The 20104-nt window shown below is 45.9% G+C and overlaps 1 protein-coding gene across 2 annotated transcripts in view; it reads right to left on the bottom strand.

Annotated features, from left to right (window-relative positions):
* The window catches only part of LOC309521731 (low-density lipoprotein receptor-related protein 2-like), a 92347-nt gene that overhangs the window by 67587 nt on the left and 4656 nt on the right, over window positions 1-20104 (bottom strand). For both annotated transcript variants that reach the window (XR_014214772.1, XM_082204464.1), the window contains exons 4-16: window positions 19719-19943; window positions 17683-17796; window positions 17464-17583; window positions 15936-16061; window positions 15279-15485; window positions 12044-12212; window positions 10286-10451; window positions 8822-9044; window positions 6638-6763; window positions 5721-5948; window positions 3141-3452; window positions 2573-2782; window positions 187-690 (exon numbers count right to left, since the gene is read on the bottom strand). Coding sequence is in view for 1 of the 2 variants with exons in the window: in XM_082204464.1 (XP_082060590.1) it covers window positions 187-690; window positions 2573-2782; window positions 3141-3452; window positions 5721-5948; window positions 6638-6763; window positions 8822-9044; window positions 10286-10451; window positions 12044-12212; window positions 15279-15485; window positions 15936-16061; window positions 17464-17583; window positions 17683-17796; window positions 19719-19943 (2730 nt within the window). In the remaining variant the exon portion in view is untranslated. The remainder of the gene's footprint in view (window positions 1-186; window positions 691-2572; window positions 2783-3140; window positions 3453-5720; window positions 5949-6637; window positions 6764-8821; window positions 9045-10285; window positions 10452-12043; window positions 12213-15278; window positions 15486-15935; window positions 16062-17463; window positions 17584-17682; window positions 17797-19718; window positions 19944-20104) is intronic.

Genomic DNA, 20104 nt, shown 5'->3' with positions numbered 1-20104 from the left:
CAAATCTTTAATAATTTAGGCAACTCTGTAGGCCTGCAAAAGTTTGACCTTAGCCCAATCAGCCACATTTGTCATGCTAGGTCATTTGTCTCGATGGGATAGGAGATGGTCCCTCCATTATTAAATTTCACCATGTGCTGGATGAAGTATTAAGCTATTCACACACAGCATGGAAGAACTTAGTACCTGGTTCACCACAAATGAGGGAACAGAAGTCTTCATCAGACCCATCCATACAGTCCTCTTCTCCATCACAGACATATTCATAGGGCACACACCCCTGCCCATTTAGGCAAGGAAGTTCAGCCCACCCACAGGGCACAGTTGTTAAGACAGTGGTACTGGTTGCATTTGGTACTGTTGTGGTCTTGGTGGCCTTGGGCGTTGTTGCCTTTGTGGTGGTCTTGGGTGTTGTCGCCCTTGTGGTGGTCTTGGGTGTTGTCGCCCTTGTGGTGGTCTTGGGTGTTGTCGCCCTTGTGGTGGTCTTGGGTGTTGTCGCCCTTGTGGTGGTCTTGGGGGTTGTCACCTTTGTGGTGGTCTTGGGTGTTGTTGTGGGTGTAGTAGTCAGCACTGTTGTCCTTGACGCTGTAGTCTGCGCTGTTGGTCTTGCTGCTGCAGCTGAAGTAGTACGGTTAGTAGTTGGTGCAGCAGTGCTTATGACAGCAGGCTTTGTAACAGGAACAGAACGCACTGCAATTAGAAAGTTAGCAATCAGTTCCAGTTTCTTCATACTCCTGTTCACATTGCACTGACAGTTTGTGTGTTTGATGGCCAACCCTTAATCTTTATAGGAAAACAGAGCACTTGAGAATAAGCGTTGCGGTCATCTTGTAGCTGCCAGACTGGTGACTGGGAGTGGCCCCTGGGACCATTTAACACCGTTCTTAAAGGATCTACATTGGCTCCCGGTACGTTTCAGAGCACAATTCAGAGTGTTGGTGCTGACCTTAAAAGCCCTAAACGGCCTCGATCCAATATACCTGAAGGAGCGTCTCCACCCCCATTGTCCAGCCCGGACACTGAGGTCCAGCTCCAAGGTTCCCTTACTGCAAGAAGGGAGGTTACAGGGAACCAGGCAGAGGGCCTTCTTGGTAGTGGCACCCGCCCTGTGGAACACCCTCCCATCAGATGTCAAGGAAATAAACAACTACCTGGCTTTTAGAAGACAGCTGAAGCAGCCTTGTATAGGGAAGTTTTTAATTTTTGATGTCTTAAAGGTAAAGGGACCCCTGACCATTAGGTCCAGTTGTGGCCAACTCTGGGGTTGCGGCGCTCATCTTGCTTTATTGGCCAAGGGAGCCAGCGTAAAGTGAAGCCACTTCTGGTGAACCAGAGCAGTGCACAGAAATGCCGTTTACCTTCCTGCCAGAGCGGGACCTATTTATCTACTTGCACTTTGACGTGCTTTCAAACTGCTAGGTTGGCAGGAGCAGGGACCGAGCAACGGGAGCTCACCCCGTCGTGGGGATTCGAACCGCCGACCTTCTGATCGGCAAGTCCTAGGCTCTGTGGTTTAACCCACAGTGCCACTCGCGTCCCTTGATGTCTTTACTGTGTTTTAATTTGTTGGAAGCTGCCCAGAGTGGCTGGGGTAACCCAGTCAGATAGGCATTATATAAATAATTATTATCAACATCACATTTTTTTTGCAAGTGTGCCCCATTATCTAAAAGACAGTTGGCGCTCCTGGCTACTTTGTTAGATAGGCAAGTCCTGTAGCCGTTAGAATTGTTTTGCCTCTAGTCTGTTGGATCTGTGTTGTGCTTCTGCCTGATCCCTTGCAGGTGAGAAGCAGGAGTATAGGCCTATTACATGTCATGGCAAATCTTAGGACCCATTCAGGATTGGGGAATGCTTTTGGCCCAGCAAGCCAGATCCTTACCTCCCCACCTGGCTAACTATGATAGGTGGTCAGGGATGGTGGGAATTGTAGTGCAAAAACAGCTGGAGATCCTAGTTTGGGAAACACTGTGCATGTGCCTGTGTATGCGTATGTGTGAATCACCTTGCAAAAATGGACCAAAGGTTTATCAGATAAGACTTTCTCTAGACTAGTAGTGCCTGGTCCTGTGTTGAATGAAGCTGGCAAGCACAGCATGTAGCAACATGCCACAGCCAATCCATGCCCCAGAACAAAAATTCATTTCAAGGAAAAACCTGACTCAAGAGGTGATGGCCATGAATTAAGCAAGTTGAATTCACAACTGTTTATAAAGCAAACAGTGGATTTCTACAGCTGTTATAAGACCCCTCCTCCCCTGCACAATCCATTGGCCTTAATGATCAACAGCCGCAGGCACTATGGGAGATAGGAACTCTCATTCCCACGCAACAATTGCAGTGAACAATGGTCCAAAACATTCAGCAACTGAACTTCTTACCATAGCTTTAGTGGGCACTAACAGTAAGCCAAGAACTCATGCACTGAAAAGATGATGTAAACATGTAGACCAGCAAGCATTTTTCTGCAGCACATATTTCATAGGGACGACTGAACCACACCCTTTGGTAAGGCCCCCTGGCTGTTTAAGTGCCCAGAATTGGAATTCACAGTGGTGACAAGTCAGTTTACCTGTTCTCAAATTCGTGTCAAAGATCATCATTGCTTTCTGTACGTTGGCTACTTGCACAGCAGAGGGCACCCCTGATCTTCTGTTCCAGACCACAACGGTTGTTTTGTTGAATGACACCAGGTAAGGTCCATACACAGCTGCCACACCATGGGTCCAATTCTCTTTTATACTGTATGTCTCGCGTGTGATAAGGTTCAGCACCTTCAGCCCTACGAACAAGGAAACGCTTATTATTCCATCGCAACAAGCAACCAAAGTGTGTTGTATATTTACACAAGTCACAGCACAACTAGTTTCTAGAAAGCTGAATGGGACAGCCCAGCAACCTTAGCAAATAAGGGCTCAAGCCAATATTGTTTTTAAGTGTGTTTTGTTTTTTTAAAAAGAAAACACCCACCCACGCCCTCAAAGCAGTTAGTAAGGAAATATTGCCTGTTCTCAGACTAGAGGGTGGGAACTGATATAAAAAACGGGCTTTGCAGTGGCAATGTTTGTTTACTGCTGCACAGCTAGCATGAGAACCATCAACTACACAAGGTATAATGGGGCAAGCAACATGTAATTTACCCAAGTCTTTGGAAGCCCAGAGGAGGCTACCCGAGCTTATGTCCAAGGCGACTGGAAGATCTTCTGTCCAGGCTTCCTTCCCCACTTCTTTGATACTGCTTCCATCAAGGCTCATCCTCTGAATTGGTTTCCCACTTTCTAGCCAGTAAAAGGATGCTCTCTTCCAGTCTAGGAACAGGTGCCATATAGCAGCCTTCGCAGGATAGAGAACCTTCGTCGTCATGCCAGCAAAACTAGTAACCTTAATTTCAGTTCTGCTACAGGTTAACCAATATAGGTCCCCAGAAGTTATATCGACAGCCGCTTCACAGACTAGGGGGGGAAAGCAAATGTAAAAAATTAAGCTTCTCCTTCCAGTCTCACTGGAAGCCCAGCTCATCAAGGACGTCCACTTGCAGAACCAACTTCCATTTCCCCTTCCTCTTTCTCCCTGCAATTGGCTCGGGGGTGGGGGACCTTGGTTAGAGAAGTGCCCCAAAACATTAAATGGTTTGTGCCACCCCCACACGCTTTCTTGAGCTTTCCCTGGCCATTTGCCTATAGGCTTGTCCACACTTCCCCTAGTTCTATGCCTAGAAAGCAAAGGGGTCCAAGCAGTTTCGCCTTCGAGCTGCTGCTTTCCTCCCCCACAAAACCTGCTCTTTAGCGCTAAATCGGTGCAAACATCAGACCGGATGACTTGATTGACATTTGCTCAGGTTCAGTGGTAAACAGTGAGTCTCCTCAGGGGAAAGCGAAAGCATGAATGACCCTTATGAAAGCATGATGGGTCGTTTTTTATTGTCCCAATCTGCTAACACGGCCTGGGGGAGTAATCACACCTATGGTAAAATTCCGTGCATTTCTGGGGCACATTATGTTGCAGGTGTTTCCTTTGTTTCTGGAAGGAAATGGAAGGTAAGTGGTACCCGGCTGAAATTTGGGGGCACTGCACAGGTGTCAAATGTCCTGGGAGGATTACCTGGAGGTCTTCTGCTGTGTGAACTGCACAATGAAAAGTGCACTGGGGGTGGGAGGATGAGTTACTTGCCGCACAAAATAGGATGAGGGGTAATCTTTAGGGCTAAGCTACCAGCTGCAGAGGAGGATCAGTTCCTCCATCAGTTTTGCTTTTATCCTTTGCGTATTGCCACAGCTTTAATCCACTGTCCTCGCTGCATCTGCCAAAGCTGCCATTGCTCTTTCGCAGCTCTTAGCTGAAACACTCCTTGTAGAGGGAAGGGTTGGGTTAAGGGCTAAGGGCTTTTCAAGTTACAGGAACATGGAAGCGAGCCCTGTGCTGCTGGGAAACTACCGTATTTTTTGCTCTATAAGACTTACTTTTTCCCTCCTAAAAAGTAAGGGGAAATGTGTGTGCGTCTTATGGAGTGAATGCAGGCTGCGCAGCTATCCCAGAAGCCAGAACAGCAAGAGGGATCGCTGCTTTCGCTGCGCAGCGATCCCTCTTGCTGTTCTGGCTTCTGGGATTCAGAATATTTTTTTTCTTGTTTTCCTCCTCCAAAAACTAGGTGCGTCTTGTGGTCTGGTGCGTCTTATAGAGCAAAAAATACGGTATTTCCCAGACCTCTTGTACTCCCTCTTCCCACTGCAAGCCACCACAGCTAAAGCAGAGGTGCTGAACAGGCAAGGAAGTTTCCTTACTTCCTCACACATGACTTCAAAAGTCATATCTTTCTGCTGAAACATTTGTCGTCATTGGTACTTAGAGCACTTAGAAGTAGCTGTAAGGTTTCAGGCAGATGTGCACATATTTTCTGGCCTGTCTACAAATCCTTTTAAAAGGATGCAAAGCATGAGCTCTCCCATAGACAAAAGAGCCTTCTCCAACGGGCGAAGATTCCAAAGCTAGTCGAAGGCAGAAGAACTGCTTTCTACCCCATCACTTTCCTCTTTGTGCAATGCACTCCTAAGAAGCAGCAGTTTAGTGACCTTGCTTGTTCTGCTATGGCACTATCTGTCAGATCTGTGTTTGAAGACTTACTGTACTCCTGTGCAAGGCCTCACAGGCTTCTATGGCCTTTTGCTTCGTCTCTTCCCTGTCCAGAGCACAGACCGTAAACTAGAGATCCTAAAGTTATGTTGAGTCAAGTAAGAAATTAGGGGTTACGGCACTGCGGCAGCTGGACCACACTGTGCCAAACACTGGACTGGTTACAGGAAGTGTATCCATAAGATAATTATACCATTAACTCTAGCTGCAAGGACTGAATCACGAAATAGGCAAAGAGGTAAACTGCTGTTCCCTTAGCATCCTGCACTGTCTGCATGTTGATGCTTTAGGGCAGCCTTTCTCAACCTGTGGGTCCCCAGATGTTGTTGGACTACAACTCCCATCACCCCTAGCTAGTAAGGCCAGAGCTCAGAGATGATGGGAGTTGTAATCCAACAACATCTGGGGACCCACAGGTTGAGAACCTCTGCTTTAGGGAGTAAATATAGTCTGGAGCAGATTGGAAACCAACCAACCAAGTAAATTCTCTTCCAAACCCATTTCTTGTCTTGCCATCATCATTAGGAGTTTGTTTTAGAAGTCCATGCTTCATTTGCGTAGAAGCTCTACAGCAATGAACAGGAGCTCACCTGGCGAACCTGTAGGAATTATTAGTTTCGCTTTCGTCTCTTCAGTGAAGCGCATCAGTTCTCCTTTGTCATCAGTCCAGTAGATGAATCCCCTGCTCCAGTCCATGTCCTGGAAGTAGACGTTCTCTGGCCACTCCTGAATCACTTCATGCTGCTGCAACACTGTCCCCTTTGGGTCAACTTCCAGCCGGTAGATTTGCTTGTTAGTAGAATACAAGACATTCAGCACTGCAGGAAGAGTACAGGAATTGAGGAACAGGTCTTGCACAACTTGCTAGCCATCCCAGCTCAGTGTCACCGTATTACTCAACCCAAGTACTGCTCTTGCTATGACAAATAGAACAGGTTATAACTTCAGTAGTCACCTGGGCTTGATACCTGCACCGTCTGATTTTGGTGCTGGAGTAACAAGTTGATGCTCAAGTAGTCATGCTAGTTGCTCAGAGTCAGTTTAAAGCTATAGATGAGATGCTGGGGAAGCATTTATTACCACAAGCATTCTGGCTAATTGGATTTTGCATTTCTATTAAAGCCAACTGCTGATAGACCTGCTTTATCTTTCTTTGACAGGAAGGCTGAAGAGGTCACCCAGCCTTCCCATAGCTCTACAATGCAATGTTTTGTTTTCTTAAGTGTGTCAAAACATGGTGGTGGACCAAAACAGGAGATTCAAAACAGTCCTGTCTGAAACTGAGCTTCTGGGACTGTGTGACAGGTTTCTATAAAAATCATGGACACATCTCCATTCTAATCAACAGCTAGATAAAATTTAGCACCAGCAGTTTCTCATAAAAACCCCAGAATGCAATGTAGCACAAGCTTATCTGAACACTGGTGTTTAACCCACCCCACAAAGAGGGATTCTCAAAGTAGTTTGTGGAAGGATTTTCACCCCAGATTTAAAAGAACAAGCCTACCTGCACATTGGTTTGAAGGCAGGAGGAAAGTGCCATCTGGACAGGCACACCTGTAGCCCTTGGGATGAACAGGTGACAAAAGGCAGATATGGCTACACAATCCAGGTGCACAGGCAGGTGTGTTACCTAGTGACCAAGGTGACAAGTTAGTCCAAGAATGGGGCCACCCCTTCCTAGGTTGAATCCAGTAATTAAACTTAAGTTCCCATGTAGGCACAGACCACGTGTATTGCACACAAATGCTGAAGTTGATGCCAGCCACAGAATTCAGCAGTATGAGAAGATAGTTCTCATTTTCAGGCTCACCCCATCTACAGAACTTAGAACATGTATAAGACACCAAGGCAGCTATTTAGATAGCAAGAGCAAGCAGTTGTCTAAACCAGGGTTTCCCCATCTTGAGTCTCCAACTGTTTTTGGACTACAATTCCCATCATCCCTGACCACTGGTCCTGCTAACTAGGGATGGTGGGAGTTGTAGTCCCAAAAACAGCTGGAAACCCAAGTTGGGGAAACCCTGGTCTAAATCATACTTGGAGCCATTTTGAGATCAAGCGGGTTGCACACTGACAGAAGGAAGACGCTGTGCAAATTAGGATTTGCCTACTCTGAACATAGGGACGCGGGTGGCGCTGTGGGTTAAACCACAGAGCCTAGGACTTGCCAATCAGAAGGTCGGCAGTTCGAATCCCCGCAACGGAGTGAGCTCCCGATGCTCAGTCCCAGCTCCTGCCAAACTAGCAGTTCAAAAGCACGTCAAGGTGCAAGTAGATAAATAGGTACCGCTCTGGCGGGAAGGTAAATGGCGTTTCTGTGCATTGCTCTGGTTCACCAGAAGCAGCTTAGTCATGCTGGCCACATGACCCGGACGCTGTACGCCAGCTCCCTCAGCCAATAAAGCGAGATGAGTGCCGCAACCCCAGAGTCGGCCACGACTGGACCTAATGGTCAGGGGTCCCTTTACCTTACTCTGAACATATAGCACCAACCAAATCCCCAACCACCTCACATTTACAGTACAGTTCACATATTAGATCTCAAGCATCAATGCAGCAAATGAATGTTTGAAAAGTGCCGAAACTCAAACAGCTAGCGGCCAAATTGTCTATGCGGCAGGTGCATGGAAACTATTTCACCAAGTCAATGATCCTTGAGTCTGGGACAAGATCAACTGCACTGCAGTTTAACATTTCAAGTTAAAATGTGAAGCGTTAGATTTCTAAAGCAGGCATAGGCAAACTCAGCCCTCCAGCTGTTTTGGGACTACAATTCCCATCATCCCTGACCATTGGTCCTGTTAGCTAGGGACGATGGGAGTTGTAGTCCCAAAACAGCTCGAGTTTGCCCATGCCTGTTCTAAAGCTTTCAGAGATAAGAGTTAATACTGAAAGGATGAAAAGCTACTGAAGACAATATGTTTTGTCTTAGATCTCCTTAATAAGCACATTTCTTTCCCTTCCAAGTATCCACACCTGAGGTCAGATATCTACTTAGCAGAGGGGTGGGGGCCTATACTTCAAGGCCCATGGGCCTTCTAGCTCTAAAGAGATCTTAATATTTTGTGAAGCGTTGTTCAAAGCTGCATTGGAGACGCACTCCCTACACAGGGACAGGACTCCTTTATATTGGACACTTCTGCTTTTGTGTTAGGCGCATAGAGGACCTTGTATGTGGAGGCTTAAGCATGTGCATGCTTACCTAGCTGCATGTTCTGCCGAACAGAGCTCTTGGAATGCTCCCAACTGGGAGATACTTCCAAGTCCAACTGGTGGCCATTACAGTAGATATGGCTGTCAAGTTTCAGATTCTTGAGGAAGCAAAACTGAAGGTTGCAACAGGACAACTCTATGGTAGAACAGTACCATTGGGGTTTATAGCCTTTGGGTCACCTTAAGCACCCTTGGCCCAAGACAGGCCACTTGCCTGCTCCCCCAACCAGACATGTACCCAGCCCTCTACCAAGACAACAGTCGGTTTGTTAATATTAACTCTGCCTGGTCATGGGCATAGGTATTTAAAGGCAACACACATGGAAATGAGGAAATGAAATAACCATGCCTGCTACCAGACAGGTCTTGCTCATAGCTACGTAGCAAGAGAGATTTAAAAATTGGTTTGTTTGTTTTTTTAAATGCTTCCAATCCACCCTTCATAAAAAAAATTCATCTCGGGTGTTTTACTTACTTTGAGGCTGCAGTAGCTCATGCAGTACTGTGAACGAAGACACTGAAGAGTTCAGCAACACACCGACACCTGGCGAGGTGCGGGATGCAGACAGCAATTGCTCTTTGTCTGCCCAAATGATGGAATTCTCAAACACAGCCAGTCCCAGAGGGGCCTGTGCTTTCAGCAGCTTCTCTGGGAAAGTGTACCTGCCAGTGCCGTCGGCCTTGATAGTCTCTATGGACTGAAGAGCAGAAACGCCAAGTCAGAATTCCCAAATCAGACTGAGAGGACTAGCACTCAAGCGCTTCAAGTGACAATTTCTATAGCCTTCGCCAGCTAATGAGCAGTTCACCTAAAAGTTTGGGGAGTACTGCTGCCCGCCCACTAGAACACCAAGCCAATTCAGAAGTGCTGGTAAGGAACACACAAACACTCCTGTTGTTTACTGTGCTATTATCTTCCCATTGCCGCCACCGTGGGCTACATTATAGTGCAGACAGCTCAACTAGAGTCAAGGCAACCAAACAAGGTTCATGTCCCAGGTGTACACTAAAACCACTGTTCGGATCTACTGAGCAAAGCCTTCCTCCAGAGGTTATGTGCAGACACATGCCATATGTAATTGCACCACTGTTCATTTGCCGCCTCAAACCAACGTTTTGCATTTTTCTTTGTGGACAGTCCTTAAAACTACACTTCATTACAGATTCCTAGAGGGCTAAAGGCTCAAGTGGCTTCAGGGGCACCAAGTGGCTTCTGTCAACTTCAGCGGGTGGCCCATCTGCGCCCATATCTGGACAGGGAACACCTAGCAGCGGTTCTCAACCTGTGGGTCCCCAGATGTTGTTGGACTACAACTCCCATCATCCCTGAGCTCTGGCCTTGCTAGCTAGGGGTGATGGGAGTTGTAGTTCAACAACATCTGGGGATCCACAGGTTGAGAAAGGCTGACTAGATTATGTTGCCTACACTCTGGTAACCTTTAGGTTAGATTACTGTAATGTGGGACTGCCTTTGAAGATCTGAACCTGGAGAAAAGTTGGACAGCTGGATTGCTAACCAATGCAAGACTGTCTGAACATATAAACACCTAGCTTTGAATCCTGTTCGCAACTTCATTTGGCTATAGTACTTCCTCAAATAGTCCAAAAGGGACACCTTCTCACATTTTAACAGGCTTGCTCTTCTTCAAGGCTGCCTGCTAACTTAGAGCCACATTAGACATGACATGCATTGTACAGGATTTAATTTTTTTTTAAGTAAGTGGGGGGGTGGTGGTCCTGTGAGTTGTGAGTGCAGGGAAAGAGGACATTCAAACCCTTGCCCTTGCCATGAAGTGAATGGAACAGCACCAAACCCACCAGACTTTCCAGCATGGAAAAAAGCTTCTGTTGGTACCAGATCACAATGAAATGTTACATCAAGATGCTACAGACTTGACACAGGCTTCTTTGTGATTTTCCGGTGCATCGAGTTTCATACCTTTTTATACGCACTGATCCAGTACAATCTACTAGTTATATGATCAAGGGTCAATCCAACAGGGTCTTCAGCGGTTACGATTGCAAGTACATGTCTGTCTGAACCATCCATTCCCGCAGCTTCGATTACAGTCCTGTCTTGCTCACGATTCACCCAATACATGTAGCTGCAATAAAAAGAGGTGATCAGAGGACTGCACCATGTTACTGGGCTACTCAGCACTGCAGGAGCAACATCCAGTATGATTGTTTTGGGACCAGCTACTCTTTGGCATGGGGACGCAGGTGGCACTGCGGGTTAAACCACAGAACCTAGGACTTGCCGATCAGAAGGTCAGCGGTTCGAATTCCTGCGACAGGGTGAGTTCCCGTTGCTCGATCCCTGCTCCTGCCAACCTAGCAGTTCAAAAGCACATCAAAGTGCAAGTAGATAAATAGGTACCGCTCCAGCGGGAAGGTAAACTGCGTTTCCGTGTGCTGCTCTGGTTCGCCAGAAGCGGCTTAGTCATGCTGGCCACATGACCCGGAAGCTGTACGCCGGCTCCCTCGGCCAATAAAGCGAGATGAGCACCACAACCCCAGAGTCGGTCACGACTGGACCTAATGGTCAGGGGTCCCTTTACCTTTACCTTTACTCTTTGGCATGCTTAAGAGCAGAGCACGTCACACATCTCACTATTTCCACCCACAAGGAACATTTTCTTCCAAGTTAACACCTGAACAGATCATGAAGTGCCTTGATACATCAGTGCTGTGGCTAAGCTTTCCAAGTTCCAGAATTCCTTTCTGCCACAGACCTATTCTGGCTACAGCCAGCTCATATACAGGACCTCAAACTGGACCACATTGTGTGTTTTCAGTGGCCAGTCACGCAAGGCCTGCCTTTCTTCACAGAAGTTGCAACACAAGGGACGCAGGCTTCGGTGAGTGGGGATTACATGCAAGTACTCCTAGGAATTTGACTGGTAATTGTGTTGAGAGGGCAAGGGAGATCTTTATGCATGCTCAGAGGCATCTTTAAATAGAGGCTCCAAAATATTCCAGTTGAAGAACACCTTCATTCTCTGTACCTTGCATATAAATCCACTCAAGCCCTTAAACCAGTGTTTCCACAACTTGGGTTTCCAACAGCTTTTGGACTACCACTCCCATCATCCCTGATCACTGGTCCTGCCAGCTAGGGATGATGGGAGTTGTAGTTCAAGAACAGCTGGAGACCCAAGTTGGGGAAACACTGTCCTAAACGCTCTCATCCTATTAAATTATCTAGGGGCAATTCTGCTGCACTCCTGGAAGTGTCACTATAAACTCACCTTTGCCCATTTAGATTCAGTATTCAAAATGCCTTGGATACAAGCAAAACTTATTTGGAATCAACAGATGCTTTATTGCATATCCAAACTAAGAATGGAACATGTATAGCTACGGACAGGGCATTAATTTGCTACCAGATTTTCTAGTTACCTCCACCACCACCCACCTCCATGTTTCTTCTACAGACACTCATTTTCCTACCCACAACATCCATTTGGGAAATCTGCTTCCTGGAGCTCTGTGGCTGACTTGGCTATGGTATGCCTATGGTAGAATAGGAAACTGCAGTATTGTATCTTAAGAGCTGCAGTGGGTCATCTAAAAGGAAGCGGCCTTTCAGATTTCACCCTTAACATGCGCCCATCCCTAGTAAAGCAATAGAGACTTCAAGCCAGGCTATTCCAGACAGATTCCAAGTCACAGCAGTGAAGCAAGGTATGTTTACCTTTTTTCTGGAAATGTAGCGAGTTGTTCTGGCAACACGTTCTTCTCCAGGATCTTCACGTAGCCTCTGCCATCACTCAGGCCAGCAAAGATGGCGCCAGGGGCACTGCTGGTCCAATATAACTGCCCTGTGAACCAGTCTATAGATATACTGTTGACACTGCCAGCATCTAGGAGAGAAACATTTATAGAAGCTCAGTAGTTTCATAACCCTTACAGCGAGAGATCTTGGGACTCAGCTACATTAGTCAAAAAACCACACTTTGAATGCATTAAACACCAGATGGCAGTGGAGAGCAAAAAAATAATAATTTGCAATTTTACATAGCTTTTTTTCTCTTTTCATAGAATCAGAGTTGGAATAGACCACAAGGGCCATCGAGTCCAACCCCCTGCCAAGCAGGAAACACCATCAGAGCACTCCTGACATATGGCTGTCAAGCCTCTGCTTAAAGACCTCCAAAGTAGGAGACTCCACCACACTCCTTGGCAGCAAATTCCACTGTCGAACAGCTCTTACTGTCAGGAAGTTCTTCCTAATGTTTAGGCGGAATCTTCTTTCTTGTAGTTTGGATCCATTGCTCCGCGTCCGCTTCTCTGGAGCAGCAGAAAACAACCTTTCTCCCTCCTCTATGTGACATCCTTTTATATATTTGAACATGGCTATCATATCACCCCTTAACCTCCTCTTCTCCAGGCTAAACATGCCCAGCTCCCTTAGCCGTTCCTCATAAGGCATCGTTTCCAGGCCTTTGACCATTTTGGTTGCCCTCCTCTGGACACATTCCAGTTTGTCAGTGTCCTTCTTGAACTGTGGTGCCCAGAACTGGACACAGTACTCCAGGTGAGGTCTGACCAGAGCAGAATACAGTGGCACTTTTACTTCCCTTGATTTAGATGCTATACTCCTATTGATGCAGCCCAGAATTGCATTGGCTTTTTTAGCTGCCGCGTCACACTGTTGATGCGGCAGCTAAACTGTTTTGTTAGGAGGATTTAATTTCTGACTTATTTATTGTGTGAACTATCCAGCCAGCAGTGGCAGCCAGCGCAGATGCACGTCTACTGTGGCTGCTGCTGCTTTCCTGCTGACTGAGAAAAGCTGCTCCACCTCAGTGCCAGTGGAAGGTAGTGCCATGGTGCCTTGAAGTGAGGGCAATCAGCTGCCCTGTTCTCCTTTAGCATGAGGGAAGGCAGCTCAGATCAGCAGCATTATCAGCAGAGATCATTGTGTGATATCCGCAGTGCCTTGAAATCGGCTAGCCTCTCCTTCGAGCGAGAAGTATTATATTGCTGTGTATTGCCGCGTCAAAATCATTACCGCAGTGTCATTTCAAAACTGATTTTGGCCAATACAGTCGTACCTTGGTTCTCGAACAGAATGAGTTCCAGGAGTCCGTTTGACCCCAGAACCGTTCGAAAACCAAGACAGCTTCCGATTGGCTGCAGGAGCGTTTGGCTTCCAAAAATTTTCGATCGTTCGGGAGCCAAAACGTACGAGTTCCAAGGCATTCAGCAACCAAGGTATGACTGTATATTGAAAAAATTGATGAAGACCATAAAATCTGTGGTATTGCCATGCAAAAATGACAAAAAATTAGTTAGGGGTGAGGCAAGGGATGGGGCCATGGAGGACCCCCCGGGTGTGTTCCCCGGACCCCCCAGAGGTCCCCAGACTCCTAATTTGGAAGCACTGCTCCAGAAACAAACTCCTGTAAGAGGAAGTTTAAAACTCTGCTTAGGAGCATGAACAGGAAACTTAACAAATCCCTGTGCTGCTTTTGTGCTGTATTTTAATTTGCCATGCCACTCCACTTAGGATTTCCATTTAACCCACTAATAGGTGAATATATCGCTTTCGCAGCCAATCCCTGTCTGGAATTACAAATCATGTTGGGAGCTCAAACAGGAGTAAGCAACGATGATGCAAGGGTTTGTCTTGTCCATAAAAGGCAAACCCACCTATTTATTTATTTTTTAAATAATTTTTATTAAAATTTTCCATTTTAACAATTCAATCAAATCACATTAAATATTCCAAATTATAAAAATACATATCATATAGTCCAAATATTCCGCCAAATTATAAATTTTTATTGGGGCTTCCCATGCTTCAAGTTCGGTGGGGCTCTGATCATCTTATATCTCTACTGCCTTGAGTTTCCAATAGTTCCTTTAATTCTTCCTGTTGTTACCTTTCCTAACAGGCAAACCCACCTAGATTGTTACTCCAAAAGTAGAATGTAGTGTCCAGCCAAGGAAGAACAGAGTCTATGCCACCATGTTTTCAGCTCAGAATATCTAGTCTTTTTACTTATGAGAACATATGCAAGGAATAGTCTGTCCAGCCGCCAAGAAAATAAGCTCCTGCTTTCAGGATTCAGGCCACTTATTAAAATTATGCTGTTATTTGCTGCATTTACATTTAAACAGCAATTACTACTTATGCGCCTATGGCATGTGTTGCATGTTGTTCTGTCCTTCCTCACCTACTTTAAACCTCAGGCCAATTGAGCAAATGGTCAAAAGCTCACCCTTTTTCCAGTCCAGCACCACCCACTATATTACACCAGCTCTCGGTGTACTTTTAAAGTTCACCTGGAGTACTGTGTCCAGTTCTGGGCACCACAATTCAAGAAGGACACTGACAAACTGGAACGTGTCCAGAGGAGGGCAACCAAAATGGTCAAAGGCCTGGAAACGATGCCTTATGAGGAACGGCTAAGGGAGCTGGGCATGTTTAGCCTGGAGAAGAGGAGGTTAAGGGGTGATATGATAGCCATGTTCAAATATATAAAAGGATGCCACATAGAGGAGGGAGAAAGGTTGTTTTCTGCTGCTCCAGAGAAGCGGACACGGAGCAATGGATCCAAACTACAAGAAAGAAGATTCCACCTAAACATTAGGAAGAACTTCCTGACAGTAAGAGCTGTTCGACAGTGGAATTTGCTGCCAAGGAGTGTGGTGGAGTCTCCTCCTTTGGAGGTCTTTAAGCAGAGGCTTGACAACCATATGTCAGGAGTGCTCTGATGGTGTTTCCTGCTTGGCAGGGGGGTTGGACTCGATGGCCCTTGTGGTCTATTCCAACTCTAGGATTCTATGATTCTATGACCTCTGCTAAGCCGCCTTGCTACAGGCTTCCAAGGACACAATGGGATGCTGTAGTATTTGGCCAATGACTTAAGAGCTTTCTCTAGATAAGGATGCAATTACTGCAAGTATATCAACAGCTTTACCTGGATACAGAAGCATCTCATTTTTTCCTGGCACATAGATATGAAGCTTTCTTCCTTCATCAACCCAATAATAGGCTTTCCTTAACGAGTCGTAGGCAACAGAGCTGGCCGATGTCCTTATAGACATTAGAGTTTTCAGTTCATGAGTTTTTACATCCAGGACAGCAAGATCACGACCAACAGCCAGAAGTATTTTTGTAGCACCATCTGGAGGAGATTTTTCATTATTAGGCCTTGTCCCAGAATGCAATCCTGCTCATTATTAGCTGTTGAGCTATAGAAAATCTAGCCAGTAAGAAGATATTCAAGCTGTATCCAATAGCCTTACTTACTAGAGTTGTCCTTTATGGGAGACATCTGTTAAATATCTCTGCTTAGTAGCACTGCACATACCCAAACTAAGACATGCAATCCTAACTTTTTGTTGCTTTTTGTATTCTAACCTCACAGATTGTCTGTTGAGAACATGCAGTTAACTTGCCCACAAGAGCTCAATTCCCCTCCATTTGCCAGAAACCTGAGCATTACCTCTACAAAAGAAATTACAAGCGTACCAACTTTTGCCAAGCTAGGCAGTCTTGTGCTTCCCATGTCTCCACCTCCCTGCAAATCAGCATTGAGAGCTGGAATTCATGCTCCATGTAACTGAGAGCCTACCTGCAGTCCTACAGGTAGTTCCGTTGGAGAGCCAGTACCCATGGACACAGTCGCAGGTAAAAGAACCTACTGTATTCTTGCACAACTGGCTACAAGGACCGTAAGCCATTGCACACTCATCAACATCTGCAACGAACAAGCAGAGTCAGTGTAATGTACATAAAGTTCCTGTGGTCTGGGAAGGGCTGCTATAGCCATGAAGTACTACTAGCTTTTATATATATATATATATATATATATATATATATATATATATATATATATATATATATAATTACTATATATTTATTTAAACCACTTAAAGGTAGAAGGTAAGGTAAAGGTTACCCCTGCCCGTATGGGCCAGTCGTGTCTGACTCTGGGGTTGTGCACCCATCTCACTTAAGAGGCCAGGGGCCAGCGCTGTCCGAAGACACTTCCGGGTCACGTGGCCAGCGTGACAAGCTGCATCTGGCGAGCCAGCGCAGCACACGGAAACACCGTTTACCTTCCCGCTAGTAAGCGGTCCCTATTAATCTACTTGCACCCGGGGGTGCTTTCGAACTGCTAGGTGGGCAAACGCTGGGACCAAACGACGGGAGCGCACCCCGCCGCGGGGATTCGAACCACCGACCTGACGATCGGCAAGTCCTAGGCGCTGAGGTTTTACCCACAGCGCCACCCGCGTCCCTATTTAAACCACTTGCATTTATTTAAACCACTTTTTCCACTTGCAGGACTCAAGGTGGCCTACGGATATGAACAAGAATTGCTAAAAACAGAAAGGCAGCCATTAAAAACAATTTAACTACACACACACATACATAGAATCTGTTTGAAACATACAAATAATTACAATAGAAACAATACCAGTCAATTCATTAAGAGTAGCCAATTCCCAAAAGCCTGTTGGAAAAAGTAGGTCTTCATCTGCTGGCGGAAGGACAAGGAGCCAGCCAGTCTGGCTTCCCAGAGTCTGGGAGCAGCCACCAAGAAGGCCCTCTCCCACATTCCCAACCAAGAGCGCCTGTGAGAATGGTGGGACCAAGAGAAGGGCCTCCCCTGAACATCTCAAAACCGGGGCGGGATTGTATGTGGGATTTCGGTCTTTCACATGGCTTGGACCCCAGCCATTTAGGACTTTATAGGTCAGAACTCTGAATCTGTGGCGACATCAAGGTCTATTTTGATGCTGATCATCAATTTCCTTATTTGGACAGCTTGGGTGTCTTGGCATCCCAAGACCTCCTTGTGAAAAGCAGTATTCAAGCCAACTTGGAAGGCTCTTCTACCCAATTGGTATCCAAGCTAGTGGGTTAGGAACAACTACTGAGAATCGCAGTCTGCTCTATGGCATATTTCAAAAGCAGCACTACCACCATACAAAAAATGATTTAAAAAATCAGGTCCTCAAATGCATATCTGGGATAAAAATGGGTCTTTGGTCAGAAAAGGTTGAAGATAGTGTCCCAGGATATATGAATGGTCACAACTTGCAGTTTAGAGAACTTTCTCCAGTTCTAAATAGTGAGCACCTGTTTTATTTTACCTGCACAGTCTTGACCATTGGCCTGAAGATTCCAACCAGGACCACACGAACACCTCGCACCCCAATGAGTCTCAGTGCAATTCTGCATGCAGCCTCCATTGTTCAGAGTGCAGTTCTTACCTAGATGCATAGGACAAGAGTTAAACAGAGCTGACACCCTCTAACAGCTGACTAGAACACTCTTAATTATTTACTATACGAGTATAAACAGTTAATTACCGCAGGTGCTGGGTTCATCGGTGCCATCTAAACAGTCTTTCACTTCGTTGCACATTAGAGATTCCATAATGCATTTCCCTTTATCACAATGGATCATTCCTTCTGGGCAGTAAGCTGTAAATTAGTTAGATTTATGCACAAGGTTAAATGTGTCAGCAACCAGTTCAAGACATCTAATGTATTGTGCGCCCTATTCCATTTCCTAGAATATTTACACATTGCCTGAGTGTATCTACTACCATTGTAGTCCAGTTTGTTACACAGCCAATGGAAATAATATAATAATTTCCCCAGCCACTCTAGGTGGCTTCCAACGAAGTATTAAAATACAATAGTCTATTAAACGTTAAAAGCTTCCCTAAACAGGGCTGCCTTCAGATGTCTTCTAAAAGTCAGGTAGTTGTTTATTTCCTTGACATCTGAAGGGAGGGCGTTCCACAGGGCGGGTGCCACTACTGAGAAGGCCCTCTGCCTGGTTCCCTGGCTTCTCGCAGTGAGGGACCCACCAGAAGGCCCTTGGCACTGGACCTCAGTTTCCATGCAGAATGATGGGGGTGAAGATGCTCCTTCAGGTATGCTTTATAAGAAATGCTTTATAAGGCAGGTTCAAGATACTGATTAAGCCTTTGAACAGTTTCAGCACTGGATATGTGAAGAGTGATGTTTTAATTTGGCCTTTTCTAAGACAAAGCTGTCTGATGCCAGCTCCAGATATTGGCATTAAAGACATGGTGTAATCAACTTTGCTAGACTATTAGGGTAGCACCCAATAAAATACATCTTAAGTTAGCACCATACAAGTTTATGCATCTGAAAAAGTCTAATTCTGAAGAAAACAGCATCCTTAGTTTTCAAACACATGTCCACCACAGCCAAAGTCTGAAGCTCAGTTTGGACAAGATGCAACAAGTTTTTAAAAATTAAAATATACCAGCATGGGCGTAGCCAAGGTGAGTCGGGGGGCAGCTGCCCCCCCCAATCAAGTAAAATAGAAATACTTAACTGAGCAATCACGTTGGTTCTGCCCCCAACAGAAGTCCTGCCCCCTTAATAAAAATCCTGGCTACACCCATATATACCAGCAGTGTGCTATGCAGCATCTTATTAAACTGAGTTCCCTCATCTTCAACATACAGTAGCAGAAGACCTTAAACCAGCTCTGTCAAATACTTCCCAGCAAAATTGAATCCTGTGTGAGGGGGGAAGGGGAAGTTACTTGAAAACTTGCAGGTTCCAAATCTTGGGAAGCAGTTTTAGAAAAACTACTGCCCAAATAGGTTTTTTTTACTTTTAAACAAACTTTATCCAAACCATCTACTGAAAGTTGCAGCCTGATAATCTCTTCCTGATATGTCTTCAGAGGGTAACTACATGAAGTCTCAAGCGCAACTTTTTAAGATGCATTTTCACAACTGCATAGCTGTCAACTTACAGATTTGAAAATAAGGGACCAGCAGCCAAAATAAGGGACCTGCAGCCTCACCTGTTCCAGGCACTCCAGTCTTCCTGTCCTCCTGCAGTCTGGTCAAACTCATGCTGGTAGCTTTGAGAACACTGCCCAACCAACTTTGTAACCAGAGGTTCAACTGACTAGAATCTGAATCACATGCACCACAAGGCCTATGCAGCCTCAACTTAAGATGGCTCCCCAGCCTGGCTTTGCACTGCAAAGTTTGCAGCAGCACGTGCAACAAAATGGCGTCCAGCATTCAAAAAACCCCTCAGCTTGCATTAACTAGCCACACACAAGGCATGCAAGCTCCACCCCCCAGTCGTTCTTAGACTTCTTATTGGGGGAGCAACACAGCCAAGCAACACAGTTGGAGCCTCCTTCCTCCCTGGCCGGCAGGAAGGGAGGGAGAGGAGCTGCCTCCTTTGAAATTTAAGGGACATAATTTGAGGGACATCCATCAATAAGGGACAGCAGCGGGACATGGCGCTGGAATAAGGGAATGTCCCTTCAAATAAGGGACACTTGACAGCTATGCAACTGGATGGACACCTATGTGCCTCTGAAAGGAGGCCAAGCGGCTTACCACAACCATCTTCATCTGAGCGGTCGCCGCAGTTGTCTATGCCATTGCACTTCCAGTCCTCCATAACGCACACCCTGTTCTTGCACTGCCACTGTCCAGCCAAGCAGTTTTTCGGGGGACAGTTTGCTTCATCAGAACCATCTTCACAATCTTTATGCTGATCACATACTTTCCAGGGATCAATGCATTGCTTATTTGCTCGACATGGAACTTTGTCTCCACAAACTGCAATGATATTGGAGCAACAGAATGAATGACTTTCCCTTCTAATCCTTCATTCATGTGGTCAACACTTTGAGGTGCTCCAAGCTCAATCCACTAGGAGGAAGCCTATGTGAAGGTCAAGGTTGGAAACTAACCCATCCTTCAACAGCAGACAAATGTTG

The sequence above is a fragment of the Podarcis vaucheri genome (assembly GCF_965113315.1).
Source record: "Podarcis vaucheri genome assembly, chromosome: 17".
Taxonomy (NCBI): Eukaryota; Metazoa; Chordata; class Lepidosauria; order Squamata; family Lacertidae; genus Podarcis; species Podarcis vaucheri.
Note: the sequence above shows the minus strand (reverse complement) of the source record. Positions and strands in the feature narration are given on the sequence as shown.